The sequence below is a fragment of the Sturnira hondurensis genome, unplaced genomic scaffold (genome assembly GCF_014824575.4).
Source record: "Sturnira hondurensis isolate 20B ecotype Veracruz unplaced genomic scaffold, ASM1482457v3 Scaffold0007865, whole genome shotgun sequence".
Lineage (NCBI taxonomy): Eukaryota > Metazoa > Chordata > Mammalia > Chiroptera > Phyllostomidae > Sturnira > Sturnira hondurensis.
Window position 1 is genome coordinate 14,932,835 of NW_028080496.1, and position 17,884 is coordinate 14,950,718.

At 46.2% G+C, this 17,884-nt stretch overlaps 1 protein-coding gene across 2 annotated transcripts in view; it reads right to left on the reverse strand.

Annotated features, from left to right (window-relative positions):
* Nucleotides 1–11,416: 11,416 nt before the first annotated feature.
* TUBGCP5 (tubulin gamma complex component 5) overlaps nucleotides 11,417–17,884 on the reverse strand; it is a 52,685-nt gene continuing 46,217 nt past the window's right edge. Inside the window, exons 20-23 of one of the 2 annotated variants that reach the window (XM_037053822.1) lie at nucleotides 16,683–16,808; nucleotides 16,304–16,392; nucleotides 15,316–15,416; nucleotides 11,417–14,216 (exon numbers count right to left, since the gene is read on the reverse strand). In XM_037053822.1, coding sequence (XP_036909717.1) covers nucleotides 14,170–14,216; nucleotides 15,316–15,416; nucleotides 16,304–16,392; nucleotides 16,683–16,808 — 363 coding nt within the window. In that variant the 3' untranslated portion in view covers nucleotides 11,417–14,169. The remainder of the gene's footprint in view (nucleotides 14,217–15,315; nucleotides 15,417–16,303; nucleotides 16,393–16,682; nucleotides 16,809–17,884) is intronic. The other variant, XM_037053823.1, reaches the window with a different exon arrangement.

Below are 17,884 nucleotides of genomic sequence, written 5' to 3' on the forward strand. Positions count from 1 at the left end.
GGAGGGAGAAAAAGAGGAACCAAAACATCAACATCAGTGTGTGTTTGGGTTGCCTCTCATGCACCCCCTACTGGGGACCTGGCCCACAACCCAGGCATGTGCCCTGACTGGGAATTGAACTGGTGAGTCTTTGGTTCTGGGGTGGGCGCTTAATCCATCGAGTTAAACCAGCGAGGGCTGTTTGCATTCTTGTTTTAATTGTTAAATGTTTATTTTTAGAGAGAGGGGAAGGGAGGGCACAAGACAGGGAAAGAAAGATCGATATGACAGAAACATCGAGAAGGGTTGTCTCTCAGAGGCTCCTGGACCAGAGACTGAACCCGCAGTCTGGGTGTGTGCCCTGATGTGGAACTGAACGTGGAATTGACGTGGAATTTTTTGCTTTGTGAGGCAACACTGCAACCAACTGAGCACAGCAGTCAGGGTTGTGCGTGTTTTCACAAGTGCCCAGTTTTGAATAGACACGCACGCTCTCTCTCTCTCTCTCTCTCTCTATCTATCTATATACACATAAAGCAGAGAAATGTGACTCATTCAAAGAGACAAAATAAATTTCCCAAACTCACCCTAAAAAAACAGAGGCTTCAGACTTATTTGACAAAGGCTTTGAAACAACAGTCTTAAATATAATCGATGAGGACTAAAGGAAATCAAAAAACAAAATACGAGCAAATTTTGACAGGTTGATACACAAACAAAATGAGAATATGAACAAATAGAAATTAGAAAGATTCACTTTGGGGTCTGGAGCTCAAAATTTGTCACTCTGTCCTAACAAGTAAAATGCCAAACAAGCCCTGACCGATGTGGCTCAACTGATTGGTTGTCCGTCATCCTGCAAACTGAAAGGTCACAGATTCGATTCCCGGTCAGGGCACGTGCCTGGGTTGTGGGCCAGGTCTCTGATTAGGGGCATATGATGTTTCTCTCTCACATCTATGTTTCTCTCCTTCTCTTTCTCCCTCCCTTCCCCTTCTCTAAAAATAAAATCTAAATTCTTTGGCAAGTGGAACAGGGAAACTGAGGCAGATCACTGAACAAACTGGCCGAGCAACTTACAGCCAGATACCAGAGGTCACCTCCCTGGAGACAACATCTAGGCCTCAGTTGGGTTTCAGCTCCAGGCCCAGAAAAGCAGCAAAACCAGGTGGGTGACACGAGGACCAGATTCAATGACTGAGGACCCCCTGCCCTGTCCCTGACCAATCAGTGAAGACCACGACCCTGAAGGGACACACCTGGGTACTGATGAACGTTCTGCTGAACCCTCCTGTAAGATTCCTGCCTGCAAGACAGAGAGAAAAGCCTCAAGTCAAAGGGTCCAGGGCCCACCCCCCCTGCCAGAAGCGTGCCCGTGCCTTTCTCTCTCCGCTCTTCTCCCCCACAGGAGGGTGCATCTCCTAAACTCTGAGGGTCACCTTGGGACTTGCAACCAGGGCCCCCTGAACCTGTCCCCAAGGCCCCCTCTTCTATGACTTCCCAGTGAGCAAAGGCAGCCCAGCCTGGGCCCTCCCGATGCTTCTTCCATGCTGAGCCCCTCCCTGTGTCACTGTCCCCAGCTCCAATAAACGGACCCTCACCGTCACCTGGACTCATCGTGTTGTGAAATCTTTCCCACACAAAATCAAGAACCCACTCACTACAGCTGGCCCCAGGCAGCCCCGCTCAGGGACAGTTTCCTGTCTGGTAACATAAGCAACCTCAGTGAAGAGAAATACTCAGTGCCAGCTCCCTCTAGCTTTCTGGTCCCACCGAAAGGAGGGGAAAAAGTAAGACACCCCGGTGACGTTCAAGGCCAGTGACAGAGGCTCACTAAAAGACTGAGAGCTGTTTCGGGTGAAGTAGACTGGAAGATGCTTCCCCTCCCCCCCTTACCTTACTGCCACATCAATGAAGGCCTGTTTACCACAAATCCTTTTACCCAGCACATCAAATATCTCTTTGAAGAAAAATTACAAGGCCTACAAAGGGCGAAAATCATAGTTTGAAGAGATAGAGCAAGCACGGAGCAGGCTCAGACATGGCAGCCATGTTAGAATGATCAGATCAGGCATTTTTTTTATTTTTATATTTTTTAGCCCCACTTGAGAATATGTTTCTTGATTATAAAGAGAGAGGAAGGGGAAGAGAGAAAGATCCGTTGCCTCCTGTACTCACCCCGTCAGGGGAACGAACTTGCAACCTACATTTGTGCCCCGACTGGGGATTAAACCCATAATCTTTTTGTTGTGTAGGACAGTGTTCCCGACTGAGCCACCGACCAGGGAAGGAATGTTTTTTAAAACTATGATTAATAGGCTAAGGGTGCATTGTTCAAGTTCTCTATTTCCTTATTTGGTTAAAAGTCATATGACTATGTGAGGGATTATTTATGGTCTTTCTATTCCATTCCATTGGTCTGTAGGTCTGCATGCCATTACCACACTGTTATGACTCCTGTAGCTTTGCAATACGTTTTTAAAAACTCAGTTGGGCCCCAACTGCTGTAGATCAGGGGATCAGGTGCAAGCCTGCCAACCAGGGCTTTGCTGGTTCAATTCCCAGTCAGGGCACATGCTTGGGTTGCAGGCCAGGTCCCCAGTAAGGGGCACGCAAGAGGCAACCACACATTGATGTTTCTCTCCCTCTCTTTCTCCCATCCTTCTCCTCTCTCTAAAAAGAAATAAATAACATCTGAAAAAAAACAAAAACAAAATAAAACAAAGGCAAAGTTTGGAACAAGCTCTATAACCTAATCTGCTTTGACAAACCAAACCTATGACAAACTCAACAAGGAAGTTCCCACCTATAAGCTTATAACCCAGCTGTTGTCTCTGAGAGACTGAACCGGTTCCTGGGCCAGGGCAGCCCTGCAGGAGCTCCTCAGTGAAGGACTTACTGAACTAGTTTCAAGGCACAGAGCTCAAGACATCTACACCAGAAACACCAAAGTCTGGGTGCTTCAGCAGCTGGTGAAAATGCATGAGCAACAAGTCCCACCAGCTGCCCACTTTGAAGAATAAAACTTTGTTAAATAAAAGTAAGTAGAAAAGGATGCACAAACAGAAACCAAAGGTAGCACAAGGAAGGAAATAAGATTAAAGCAGAGATAAACAAAAGAGGTAACAAAAACAATACAGAAATCAAGAGTTGCTTCCTCAAAAAGATAACAAAATTGATGGAGTTTGGCCCTGGCTGGGTGACTAAGTTGCTTGGAGTGATGTCCTATACACCAAAGAGTCACACATTCGAATCCCGGTCAGGGCACACACCTGCACTGCAGATTCGATCCCCAGTTAGGGCACCTACAGGAAGCAGCTAGTAGATGTTTCATTCTCTCTCAAATCAATAAACATATTCTCAAGTAAGGATTTAAGAAACTTTTAGCCCTGGCTGGTGTAGCTCAGTGGATTGAGCATGGGCCTGCGAACCAGAGGATCGAGGTTCGATTCCCAGTCAGGGCACATACCTGGGTTGCCGGCCGGTTCCCGGCAGGGGACACACGATACATTGTGTGTCCTCGGCAGAGGCAACCATACATTGATGTTTCTCTCCCTCTCTCCTTCCCTTCCCCTCTAAAGATAAATAAATAAAATATTTTTTTTAAAAAAAGAAACTTTTAAAAAACTGTATGTATTTATTCCTAGTGGGAAGGGAAGGAAGGAGGAAGAGAGGGAGGGAAACATTGATGTGTGAGAAATACATCACATAGTTGCCTCTCCCACCTGCCCTACAACCAGGCATGTGTCCTGACTGGGAATTGAACTGGAGACCTTTTGGTTCATAGGCTGGCACTCAATACACTGAGCCACACCAGCCAGGGCAAAAAAAATTCTTAATTGATGACCTTTTAATTAGATTTACAAAAGAGAGAGAGAGAAGACTCATCTAACTCAAATTAGAAATGAAAGAGGTGACAATACAACTAATTTTACAGAAATAAAAATTATTATAAAGAAGCACTATGAACAATTGTCCATCAAGAAATTGGATAACCTAGATGAAAAAGAAAAGTTCCTAGAAACACACAACCTACCAAGACTGATTCATGAAGAAAAAAAATCTGAACAAACTTAAAACCAGTAAGGAGATTGAATCATCAACCAAAAACTCCTAAAGAAAGAAAAGAAACACGCAGCACTAGATGGCTTCCCTTGGGAATTCTACCAAATATTTCAAGAATTAACAATGATCTTCCCTAGAACTCTTTAAAATATTGAGGAGAAAAGAACACATTTTAAAAGGCCAGCATCACCCTCAACCCAAAAGCTGGACAAAGACATTCCAAGAAAAGAAAACCTCAGGCAAATATTCATCAGGAGATTTGAAACCAGGTCCTAATATTCATCAGGAGATGAATATTGATGCAGAAATCATAACAAATTACAGCAAGTAGAATGCAACAGCACATTAAAAGAATTGTACATTCTAACCAAGGTTGATTTATTCCTGAAATTCAAGGTTGATTCAATATAAGACATTCAGTTGATGTGATTCACAGAGTGAAACACACACATCATCTCAGTCGATGCAGAGAAATCATCTGACAAAATACAACACTTTTAGTACCAGGGAGACCCGAGTCAGAGTCAGGGGCTCCCCCTCCCTGGTTCTTGTCTCACTGGCAAGAGATGAATTCAGATGAGAGACAACTTACCATAGAACTGAGATAGTAAGTTTATTTTTTTTTAAGATTTTATTTATTTTAGACAGAGGGGAAGGGAGGGAGAGAAACATCAGTGTGTGGTGGCCTCTGGTGTGTCCCCTGCTGGGAACTGGCCTGCAACCCAGGCATGTGCCCTGACTGGGAATCGAACCGCGATCGTGTGGTTTGCAGGCCCGCGCTCAATCCACTGAGCTACACCAGCCAGGGCTATGTTATCCAATTTCTTGATGCACAAGTGTTCATTGTGCTTTCTTATAATAATTTTTATTCCTTTAAAATTGGTTATATTGTCATTTCTTTCATTTCTAATTTTAGTTGGATCTTTGTGCGCTCTCTCTCTTTTTATTTCATTTTTGTAAATCTAGCTAAAGTTCATCAATTAAAAAAATTTTTTTTTTGCCCTGGCTGGTGTGGCTCAGTGTACTGAGTGCCAGCCTGTGAACCAAAAGGTTTCTGTTTCAATTTCCAGTCAGGACACAGGCCTAGGTTTTGAGCCAGGTCCCCAGTAGGGGGTGCATGGCAAGCAACCAATCAATGTATCTCCCATACTTGATGTTTCTGTCCCTCTCTTTCTCCCTCCCTTCCCCTCTCTCTAAAAAATAAAATAAAAATAAAGTCTCTAAAAAACATACTCAACAAACTACCTCAACCTAATAAAGACCATAGCTAACAGTGTACAGTGTTGTAAGACTGAAAACTTCTCCCCTGAGAGCAGAAATAGGAAAAGGATGCCATTTCACCACTTCCTTATTTTAAATCTTATTACATAGCTACAGTAGCCACAATGGTGTGTTACAGGCATGAAGACAGATATACAGACCAATGGAATAGAACAGAGTGTCCATAAATAAACCCTCACTTATAAGGTCCAAGGGTTTTTTACAAGGATGACAAGACCATCCAACAGGGAAAGGACAGTCTTTTCAAAAGATGATGTTAAGAAAACTGGACATCCACCTGTAGAAGAGTGAAATTGGATTATTACCTTAAGACATGCACAAAATTTTAGTCAAAATATAGCAAAGACCTATGACACCATCAGCATAGGCAATGAAAAGGAAAAATAGGCAAGCTAGTGTAGCTCAGTGGATTGAGCACAGGCCTGCGAACCAGCGAATCCAAGAGAATCGCAGTTTGATTCCCAGTCAGGGTACATGCCTGGGCTGCAGTTTCGATCCTCAGCTCAGGCGCGTACCATCACCAGTCCTGTCATTTACGGGAGGCAACTAATTGGTATTTCTGTCTCTCCCTTCCTCTCTCCCTAAAAAATGGAAAAATATGTCCTCAGATGAGGAAAGAAAAAAAAACTTAAACACTGTACATCAAAGGACACAATCAATAGAGGGAAAAGGAAACCTCCTGGAATGGGAGATAATATTTTCAAATCAAGTATCTGATCATTTGATTATTAACACCCTTCCCTGTTGAAGTTGCCCTTGTCATGAGCACTCACATGGAACACAAATATTGTCTCACCGTTTGCAGAGGCAGGCACGTCTACCCACGCGCTTCTTCCTTTAACTCTCTCCTCACCAGGTTTCCAGTCAAGTCCCTTCCATGTCCCTGAGAACCCAGCCAAACCATGGGCTGTAGCCCACTTCCACTTCCAGGCGAAATTAACAACCAGCTGTCCTGCTCCAACTGGGCTGGGAGGATTTCCTTCATCACTGTTCTTTAGGAATGTTCCAGAAAGGGTTATAGCCATGTACTTAAAAACAATTTTTATCCTCATCCAAGGACATTTTTATTGCTTTTAGAGAGAGAAGAAGGGAGGGAGAAAGAGAGGGATACACACATTGATGGTCGGTTGCCTTCGCATACGCTCCTCAACAAGGATTCAACACTCAACCTGGGCATGTACCTTGATGGGGGAATCAAACCTGGAACCTTTCATTCTACCAGACGACATTCCAAGCAACTGGGACCAACCAGCACACCCAACCAACCAGCCAGCTACTATTTAATTTATTTATTTTTAGAGAGGGGAAGGGAGAGAAAGATAAGGAGAAACATCAAGGTGTGGTTGCCCTTCACACACCCCTTACTCGGGACCTGGCCCGCAACCCAGGCATGTGCCCTGACTGGGAATGGAACCAGTGACCTTCTGGTTCTTAGGCCGGCACTCAGTCCACTGAGTCACACCAGCCAGGACCTCTTACTTTGTTTTTTGAGGGAGAAGGTATCAATTTATTCCGTAAATCAAGGATTACTTACACCCCAAAACTGCGCCATCTTGAGGGGAACCTACAGCTGTGCACTTCTGAGCGGGCCTTTATGCTGTGCAGCGTAAACCAGGTCGTGTTTTCTGCCTCAGTCAAGGCCACTGGTGTGTGGGGGAGAGACGCAGCCCTGGTGGGGGCCTGGGGCATCTGGGCCACTTCCCTTCATTTTAACTGTGCCTTCATAGGCCGACTTGAGCATAAGATGAGTACTCTCTAAAGGAGAAAACATTTTCCTCAGCGAGCTGTTTCCATGACAACGGTCCGCCTCTTTCCACCTACTTGTCTTGGCCGGACCTGTGGCTAACTGCCTCCTGGATATTTCTGTCTTGAAGGCACTCAAGTCAAACATTTTTGCCTCTGCCTCTCTTCCACCCTTCGGCGAATCTCCGTCACCAACTGATCGAGCCCAGTTGCTGAAGCCGTGAAGCCCCGTCTTCCACTCGGCTCCCTCATCATCCGCCGGTTAAAACCAAGCCCCGTTTGTTCTTTTCCTTATTGACCCATTTATCTATTGTTATTAATTTTTATTATAACACATTGATAGTGTTTCTCTGTCCGTGAAGAGTGTTTAATTTAATGCAGAATTGAACGGAGAGCCCTGACACTCACTCAGCCGCTCCCGAGCTCCCACAGGAGGATCCTGAAAACGCCCCCAGTTCCGCTCCAAGGCCAGAATCGGTCCCTGTGGGCTTGGGGGGTCCCAAGGAAAGTGTCCTCAACAGGCCTGAGACCGTGGAAATGACCTAATTCTGTAAGGATTCAGGAACTGGGAGTCCCAGGGGGCCCTCCGCGGCCTGGCTCCCTGGGCTGGGAGCCGCCCTCCCACAGCCCCAAGGCGAACCCAGGGGGCGGGCGAGCAGGTACCGCAGGCCGCGGGGCGGCCCAAGCCTGGAAGTTGGTGGGACCCGGGGTTGGGCGTGGCCGTGGCCTCGCTCTTGCACCTGAGTCCGGCGGAAGCGCTGGGTGGCCAGGCAGGTGGCCGCCTTCCTTGCGGCCCCTCGGACCTCCAGGCCTCACCTACCGGGGTCTGACTGAGCACGAGTCCCGCCCAGCGCGCCCTCCTCTAGGCGGCTCTCCCTTTGTCTCCTGCTGTTCCTCCTTCGCCTTCAAGGAACACGGATCGCGGTGCGAACCTGGGAGCTGGTTTCAAATCACCACCTCATGTGGGTGCATGATCATTCACTGGGGGCGAGGGGGGGCTGTTTTATTCTTTTTTCTGCCCCTTCCTTCTCTTCTTGCTCCCTCGTTCTACTTCTTATCAGGATTATGATCATTTTTATCATTATTACTATTGATTATTTTTATACAACACTGAATAATGGTTTTCTACCCACAAACGGTGTCCGATGGACTGAAGAGGAGGGTTTCCTGACTCGTGTACCTGCTGCTGCCTGGAACCCTTCTTAGAAGGAGACCTTGGAAATGGCCCCGCGTCTTTCCAAGGGTGCAGGGTTGTCCCAGCTTGGGGGAGTATGCGGGGGTGAGGCAGAAGGCTCCCTGGCCCACCTGCGCCTATGGACACAGCCCCCCAACACCAATGCCTTTGGGAGCCCGGAACCGGCTCCCACCACCTGAGCCTGTGCAGAATATTCTAATTCCCGGGAACTTGGGGACAGTTTGTGGAGGTCCGTGGGGTCCCTCCCATTCCAGAATTGCCGAGGATGACTGCCTGGTGGCCCCCCCAAGCAGTGCCCCCCCCCCACCCCTCCACCCGCATAGAAACAGCAATGGAGATTTCTTGATTTGCAGAGAACAGGCTCTAGCGGACAGCAGAGGGCAGCCAGGCATTCAGGGCTGGGACCAGTTCCCTTTGCCATCGAAGCCTGGTTTCGGGATCCTGGGTCCCAGGACCACGTCTTCTCTCCTCCTTTGTACACTGTAAGCTACACACTGATTCAGACTGTTTGCTATTAACAAAGTTTGATAAGTGGCAGGAAAGAAGATCATTTGGGTAGTATATACTGACATCCAAGTCGAACTAACAAGAGGCAGAGCACAGGGTCAGAGATGTGGCAGGGGTGGGGGAGGGAATCGAACTGGAGAACAAGAACTAATTCTCAGGGTTTTCTGAAACCCCTGTGCCTGCCCTTCAAAACAGTGAATTCCACCCTGGCTGAGGAGTGTGGTTGGTTGGGGCACCATCCTGATATGCCAAGGTGCTGGGTTCAATCCCCAGTCAGAGCACATACAGGAATCAACCAGTGAATGCATCAAAAAGTGGAACAAATTGATGTTTCTCTGTCTCTCTTCCTCTCTAAAATCAATACATACATTTTTTTAAAAAATGAGAATAATGTATCTCCTTGTAGGCCACCCTTGGGGCTGCAGTGATGTGGATGTAGTTGTACGTCTACAAGGAGAGTGGGCTGGTGGGGCAGGTCTGAGGAAGATAGATCATCATTGCTTCTGCTGGGAGGCTACTTCAGGTTCCTCAAGCAAAGTTTACACAATTACATTTTAGAATTGAGGTATAGCTCTTGCTGGTGTGGCTCAGTGGATTGAGTGCAGGCCTGTGAACCACAAGGTCACTGGTTCACCTCCCAGTCGGGGTACATGCCTGGATTGTTGGCCAGGTCCCCAGTGCGGGTCATGTGAGAGGCAACCATATATTGATGCTTCTTTCCTTCTCTTTCTCCCTTCCTTCCCCTCTCTCTAAACATAAATAATTTTTTTTAAGGGAGGTATAATTTAAATACAGAAAGAGTACGGATCTTAAACCTATAGTTTAATGAGTATCAGGCACAGGGGACCTGCCCAGAGGCTGCCAGTTTTGATGTCCATCCCTATACATTAGTTTTGTCTCTTAATTTTACATAAATGGAATCATACAATATGAATCCTCTTAAATCCGGCTTCTTTTTATCAGCAGACTGCTTGAAATTCATCTTTGTTGCGTGTGTCAACAGTGTTACTTTAAAAAATGGACGTTAGCGCTGGATAGCGTGGCTCAGTTGGTTGGTGTCCTATAACCTAAAGGTCAACAGTTTGATTCTCGGTCAGGGTATGTGTCTGGGTTTTGAGGTCCATCCTGGGCTGGGGCTCATGCAGGAGGTAGGTGGCAGGTGTCACTCTCTTTCCCCATTTCTCTCAAATGAACATCGATGTTTCCCTCTCTTTCCTTTCCCTCTCTCAAATGAGTATAAAATAAACCTTAAAAAATGACTTTATTTTTTAGAGCAGTTTTGGGCTCACAGCAAAATTGAACAGAGGTAATAATTCCTGCATACGCACAGCCTCCCTATCGGTGTCACACACCAAAAGTACACTGGTTACAGTCAGTGAACCTACACTGACGCACTGTCACGCAAAGTCCAAGGTTCACATGAGTGCTCACTCTTGCTGTCCTCCTTGCTATGGGTTTTGATGAATGTAAAATGACATGTGTCCACCATGATACAGGTACGTGAACTATTTCCCTGACCCCAAATCCTCTTCTTACCACACCTGATTTTTTTCATTATAATTTTACTTATTTATCAAGATTTTATTTACTTTAGAGGGGAAGGGAAGGAGAAAGAGAGGGAGAGAAACATCAATGTGTGGTTGCTTCTTGCACACCTCCTACTAGGGACCTGGTCCACAACCCAGGCATGTGCCCTGACTAGGAATCAAACCTGTTATTATATTTTTAAAAGAGTGCGGAAGGGAGGAAGAAAGAGAGAGAAACATCAACGTGTGCTTGCCTCTTGTGTGCCTCCTACTGGGGGCCTGGCCTGCAACCCAGGAATGTGCCCTGACTGGGAATTGAACCACTGACTCTTTGGTTCACAGACCTGCACTCAGTCCACTGAGCCACACCAGCTAGAGCTGAATGCCTGATCAGTCTGAAATACTGTTTCCATATTTTTGCCTTTTTCAGAATGTCATAGTTGGAATCATCCATCCACTTGTTCTAGAACCATTTGTTTAAATTTTCCTTTCTCCATTATTTGAAGAAAAAAATCAAAAGACCAGGTATACTGGCTGGTGTAGCTCAGTGGATTGAGCGTGGGCCTGTGAACCAGACAATCACGGTTCGATTCCCAGTCAGGGCACGTTCATGGGTTGCAGGCCAGCTCCCAGCAGGGGATGCACAAGAAGCAACCATACATTGATGTTTCTCTTCCTCTCTCCTTCCCTTCCCCTCTAAAGATAAATGAATAAAATATTTTTTTAAAAAGACCAGGTATAAATTTATTTCTTGACTGTCTTACTCCACTAATCTACCTGTTCATCTTGCCAGTACACTAATCTTGGTCACTGCAGCTTCATACCAAGCCTTGAAAGCAGATAATGTCCTAACATGTCCGTCATTCAAACTTGCTTCTAAATCCTTTGTATAGTCACACAAACTTTAGAATCAGCCCGTCTACAAAGTGCCTGCTGAGCCCTGGCTGGTGTGACTCAAGTGTACTGAGTGCCGGCCTGCAATACAGAGTCGCTGATTCGATTCCCAGTCAGGGCACATGCCTGGGTTGTGGGCCAGGTCCCTGGTGGGGGGCACATGAGAGACAACCACACATTGATGTTTCCTCTCCCTTTCTTTCTCTTTCCCTTCCTCTAAAAATAAAATCTTTTTAAAAATTGCCTGCTGAGATTATTTTGGATTGTGCTGGTCTTATGGACATCCCCTGTTCACAGACTACAAATTACTGCATTTTTGCTGGGTATAATAATTATACACCACGGGTATAATAATACTGTGTATAATGCACACAGAAAAGTGGGTGAGCATTATACACAGCAAAATTTGGTAAATATAGTGAAAATGGTAACACTTCTCTGATTGATCTACAGATTCAGTGTGATCCCTGTCAAAATTCCAACAGTCTTCTTCCCCCCCTCCGAATTTTACAAGCTGATCCTAAAGTAGTCCACATAGAAATGCAAGGGATCCAGGATGTGGAAAACAATCTGAACAAATTATAAAACTGGAAGAATCACACTCCCTAAATTCAAAACTTGCCAGGCAGCTGCAATAATCATGATATAGTGGCAGTGGCCCAAGAAAGGACATAGTGACAAACAGAGTAGAACTGAGGGCACAAAAAGAAATGATTTCTGACAAGAGTGCTGAGACTATGTAATGGAAGAGTAGTCTTTTCAGTAAGTCCCGCTGTCACTAGACACCCACATGTGCAAAGGACGGGAAGAGACACTTCCGTCACACCTGTGGTCAGGCCCGAAATTTCATGCGCTGCCTGGGGAAGGCCAGCCGTCCTCTCACTCTCCAGATATGTCCCCACCCGGCTGGCTCCCCCATCAGATGGTCCGGCAGTGCTCAACTCATCCATCCTCCACTGAACAGGCTGTCCTTCCTGCTGGGCCTTAGCACTATCCAAACAAGCACATCCTCCTGTGGGACCCAGGGGTCACTGCAGCCTGTTACTTCCCTCAGCACAGTTGCTGCAGGTTTTCTGCTCACACTGTGGTCTGAGAAAGTACTTTACAAAGATTTTATTTATTTATTTTTAGACAGAGGGGCAGGAAGCGAGACAGAGAGGGGGAGAAACATCAAGGTGTGGTTGCCCTACTGGGACCTCTGGCCCGTAACACTGACATGCGCCCCAACCGGGGATCGAACCAGCGACCCTCTGGTTTGCAGGTCAGCACTCAATCCACTGAGCAACACCAGCGAGGGCAACTTTGTATGACTTCTACTTTTTAAAAATCGTCAAGGTGTATTTTATGGCCCCCGAATGTGGCCTATCTTGGTGATGGTTCTGTAGGCTCAGGTGTGTTCTGTTGTAATTGGTGTCCCCCGGACCAGGGTAATATTCAGTTCACCCCTGTCCTTGCTGAGCTCACAGGCCCAACTGTTTTCCCATGTGCCTGCTTTCTCCATTAGAGCCCCAAGCACGCTCACCCGAGCTGTTTGACTCTCCCAGTCTGGTAATTTTAACACCTCGGCACAATCTGAGTCTGGTGCTGTGTCTGCTCTGTTTTTTGTCTTTTTGAACACTGTAAATTCCATGTTTGCCATGGGGTGTGGCTCAGTGGATTGAGTGCTGGTCTGTGAATCAAAAGGTCACAGGTTCGATTCCTAGTCAAGGCACATGCCTGGGTTGCATGCTAGGTCCCAAGTTGAGGGTATGCAAAGTGCAACTAACAATGTTTCTCTTTCTCCCTCCCTTCCAGTCTCTCTAGAAATAAATGACGCACTTACTGGGTATAAGGACTAAGGTCAACAGGACTTCAGCGTGACCTTTTAGGTGTCACTGGGTGGAAGCTATGTCTGTTTCACCATCTGTCAGAGCTGTGAGCGTCAGGGGCTGCATCAGTTCATGAGCGATGCATGGTATGTGATGAGTTTGGTGACATACGAAGATCTTTAGGCCAGAAGACCCGGGCCATGGGTTTAGAGTGTCAGGGGCTCACACTGCTATCCCCAGGCACGGAGCTCAGCAGCCACCTGTCCCTCAGTGGTCAGGTGTCGCAGTGGCATTTTCTTCAGACCCGGGGGTAGCTGTGCCACCCCTAGCACTGGAAGGTCGCCTCCGTGAACTTCTTCCAATTCCAGTGGGAAGCCTCGGAGCTTGGCTGGCTCCCAGCAGGGGCTCCTGTTCCCGGATACCCCACAGGCCAGCAGGGTGACCAGGACGGCGTCTGAGGACAAGGCGCCCAGGTACTCAGCTCTGGTGCTGTTTGGGTCAGTGCTTCTTTGTGAAAAATAAATAGTAAATAAGTGCTCAGTTATAAATGCTAGGGACGCACAGAGAACACACAGAGGAAATGTGGAAAAAATGGAATAGTAAGCATAATTTTAGCCAACAAAAATGGCTCAGAAATGCCCAATGACAGTACGGACTCACAGCTGGTCCTACATCCTATGTCCAGTTGGTCTTTACATTACTGGTATTGGTTGAAGTTATTGTCCATTTTGGAACTCCCAGGCACATAAAAATACATGTCTCTGATGGGTAAATCTAACACACGCTTTAGGATAAACCATGTAAAACTCTATCCAAAAAACTTCTGGGACCCCGCAAAAGGAGAATAAAAGAATGCAAAGTGCTTTGTTTTTAATACTAACAATTCCATTTACAAAAATGATACAATTCCCATCTAAGGTATCGATACCATAAGTGCACAGCTTACAACAGGACATGTAAGTGTGAACGACCTATGTACAGTTTCCATCATGGACATCATTTTGTACACACCACCCCACAAGCTACCCAAAAGCCTCAGAGAAAACCCCTGCAAACCCTCAGTTGTCTAGACGGCAGACAACAGTTTTGGAACCGTTCCTACTTCTCGCTGCAGGTGGTGCAGCCGCACACGTGGGAGGTGACGCGCGAGGTGTGTACCACGTGGGGACATCTAAGCTTGCTCCATGCCGGCCATGAGGGACAGAGCTAGAGACTCCACTGTGGGAAGAAAAAGGTCAGAAAAAACAGGGTGAAGTATTTGCAAATGTCTGAGAAAGGCTTTACTCGATTCAAAACTCACAAGTACTTAAGGACATTTTCTGTTTTTAATTGAAATAGTGGTTATTGTTAATGTGTAATGAAGATTATATTCTTCACTTATTAAATACAAATTGAAAAAGTATGATTTACTTCTATTTTGGATCATTTTAATTTTGAAAGCAAACCAACCTGTGCATTTCACTGAAGAAATCCCATTTGTTCCTCGCACTGTAAAAGCTGCGGTCTGTCCCTAACAAGACGCCAAGCAGATGCCTGTGTTTCCTCTCCCCCATTCTAACAAAGGGCGTTTAAAGACATTCAGCTTCCTTAAGGAGGTCTCCATTTGAATATGCAGAAACAGGGAAGAATTTACCCTGAATCTCTCCCCCTAACTACTGCCAAGAGAACACTCAGGCCTTTGTTTCTCCAGATTACGCCTCAACCCACAGACTACCTGTTCTGCCGTCTGTCAGAAAGCCTTGGGAGCTTCAAAACTGCTCAGAAAAATTCCCCAGCTTTTGAAAAGAAATAGTTGTAAAAGCTACATATGACAGGAAGGTGTGACTAAAATCTGTTCGGCCCTCTGTTTTGTAAATAATAGTTTCAGCCCTGGCTGGCATGGCTCAGTGGATTGAGTGTGGGCCTTTGAACCAGAAGGTCGCCAGTTCGATTCCTGGTCAAGGCACATGCCTGGGTTTCAGGCTAGATCCCTGGTTGGGGGTGTGAAAGAAGTAAGCAATTGATGTTTCTCTCCCTCTCTGTCTCCCTCCCTCCCCATCTTTTAGAATAAATAAATAAAATCTTAAAGAATAATAGTAATAATAGTTTCAGGTACCCACTGGTATACAAACACTATGCTAGAGAGAAAAATCTTTAGTCTCTGTGTTTTACGTCTTAATATTCACTCATCCCAAAGTAATTGTGAAAAAACAACCAAGGGGTGGTGCAGCTGCTGCGGGGCCTTCCAGCTGTGAAAGGCGGAGAAATCCAATTCCTCATGAGACAGCCTTTGTACCGGAAAGTGGAAGAGCAGTGAGATTTTAACGCATGTACTCACGATGCGGAAAGGACCCTCTACAGACGGCTTTGTTTAAAATGGTGACCAGAAACATGTGGCAGTTTTTAAAATCGGACTCCATTTTCTCTATAGATTCCATCCTAGGAAAGAAAGTACATTTCGGTTTAAGGAAGAGCATATGGGGTTATTAACAGGTAGGTTACAAAGTATCTCTGGAGTAATTTCAAATGTACCTCAGTTTAATTATGTAGAATACTAAGTATAAAGACTGTAAAAAATAAAGTAAAATTTCCTGCCCTACTTTATTTGTTTTGTCCCTTGAGGCATTCTACATTTGCTTATTACATCCCTAGAAAAAGAATCCCAGGCCCTAACTGGTGTGGCTCAGTGGACTGAGTGTTGGCCTGTGAACCAAAGGGTCACTGGTTCGATTCCCAGTCAGGGCGCATGCCTGGGTTGCAGAGCCAGGTCCTACAGTAGGGGGCATGTGAGAGGCAACCGCACATTGTTGTTTCTCTCCCTCTCCTTCTCCCTCTATAAAATAAATAGAATCCCCAAAAAAGTAACAAAAACTACACATGAATGTAATCTAAGGATATTTTTGCTTGTCCTCATTAAAAGACTTCAGCTGTTTTTTATTTTATGGCTCACAAAAGAATCACACAATCTCTGATGCTGCCCAGTGCTTTTCAATTCTTTCCTTAAATCACAGGTGGCAAACGCAAGGCCTGTGGGCCAAATCCAGCCCTCCACCTTGTATTATCCAGCCCAGCACCCTGTTTCTACCCGTCAGCAGCGCCAAGCTCGCTTAACTGTTAAGGAGCATTTACATTTGTAGAGTCCTAAAATTATATTTGGCCCTTTGAAGGCAACCATGAGGCTGATGTAGCCCCTAGGGAAAATGAGTTTGACATCCCTGCCTTAAATGTAAGTGGTTTGGAATGTGTCGCCAAGATGAAAAACACCGCCCAGGAGGAAGCCCATTGAAACACTCACATCGAGGAGGCCCCACAAGCCACATACTTACTGCCAGGCCCCCAGCCCCGCCTGCCAACCATCTGCAAACATGAGTGCCAAGTTCAACACCTTCATGATGGCTTCCTTCACAAAGCTGACCTGCAGAGTGAAGCCAGGACAGAACACAGCTCTGTGACTGTGTTTGGACACGGATGCCACACTCTTCCCTAACTCCAATGTCACTGAGAAGGCTCAGCAGATCAGTGGCTGCCTGGCTCTGAGCAACCTCCATGTCCAAGATTTTTTTTAAATCTTAAAAAAAGGGGGGGGGGAATATTCTACAGAACAGAAGCTTAGTAAATATAAAATCCCAAAGCAGAGAGACAACCTCGCTTGGCCAGCTTCACTCCTGCCTAAGTGGACAAGTTCACAGCTGACTTCTCACGTACCTTTTCTCTCAGCAGACATCGATCATGGATGGTCGACAGATATCTATAGTGAATTTTAATCAGCTGATCTAAGTCCTTGGCTTCCTCGATTTGATGTTGAAATTCCAGCCCTGTACTGTGAAGGATCTTGAAGAGAAACGTAAAAAGTTTAATCAGATTTCTTTGTTGAGAACTGTGGGCCCCACACCAAAGTTTTCACCGAACCCTCTGCTCCCTGCAATAGTTCTGAGGCAGGAGACGGCACAGGAAGAACTCTGAGCTGCTGTCCCTGGCCAGCATTTAGCATCCCGGTTACTAGGAAACACCTTTTACCGATTAGGTAGAATGAATAGCACACCGAGGCAGGGAGGAGGAAGGAGACAGGTCTCACATGCTAACTCAGCAGTCCTGAGCCTGGTCCGATCATATTGCCAGGTCTTCCAATATCACAAGAAACACTGTGTTAGCAAGGAAGAAGGCAAGTCCTTGAAATTCTATGTAGCATTTCCACTGTCTGGGAAAGAAAACCTTGAAACCGTACTTTTATCCCAAGGCCTGGAACGTGGAAGAGGGTCCACGGTGCCCAAAGAAGCCCATAAAACAACTTTGGTTAATTGCCTACCTCTGGTCACTGTCTGTTTTACGAGGGAGTCCCTGGTGCTTACGGCAAGAGCCCATGAATAGCTTCGGAAAGTGCCCCAATTTTAATTAACTGCCACGTATCTGTTTCACAACAAGATGAACGAACAAATGGAGTCTGGAGCAAGATAAGCATTCAGGCTAACAGACCCCCACACATACCTACCTTTGGGTAGTCACGTTCCCCCAGGAAAAGTGGGTACATGTACCCATTAATTAATATGTAACTTTTTTCCTCCTGTCCCACAAACTATGTAAGTCCTCAGAACAAAGAACTTGCTCCCTCTCTCTTGGGAGTTTGGGGTGCTCTTGATGTTCTTGGCTTCCGGGCCACTGGGCCTCTGGCTACCCAGCCTCAGGCTGCCCGGGGGCTTGCCACCCTGGTCTTCAGCCATTCTTACTTTTGCTGCCCTGCTTTGCCCTGAAACTTTGCCTTTCACCCCTTACTCTACCCAGTCCCGTTCTCTTCCATGGGAACAGGTCACTAAAAAACTGATTACACACTGATAGCTTGGCGGATCTGTCATTCTCTGCATGCATCAGCCAGAACCAGGTCTCTCCCGTTAACTGTTCCATCTGCCAAG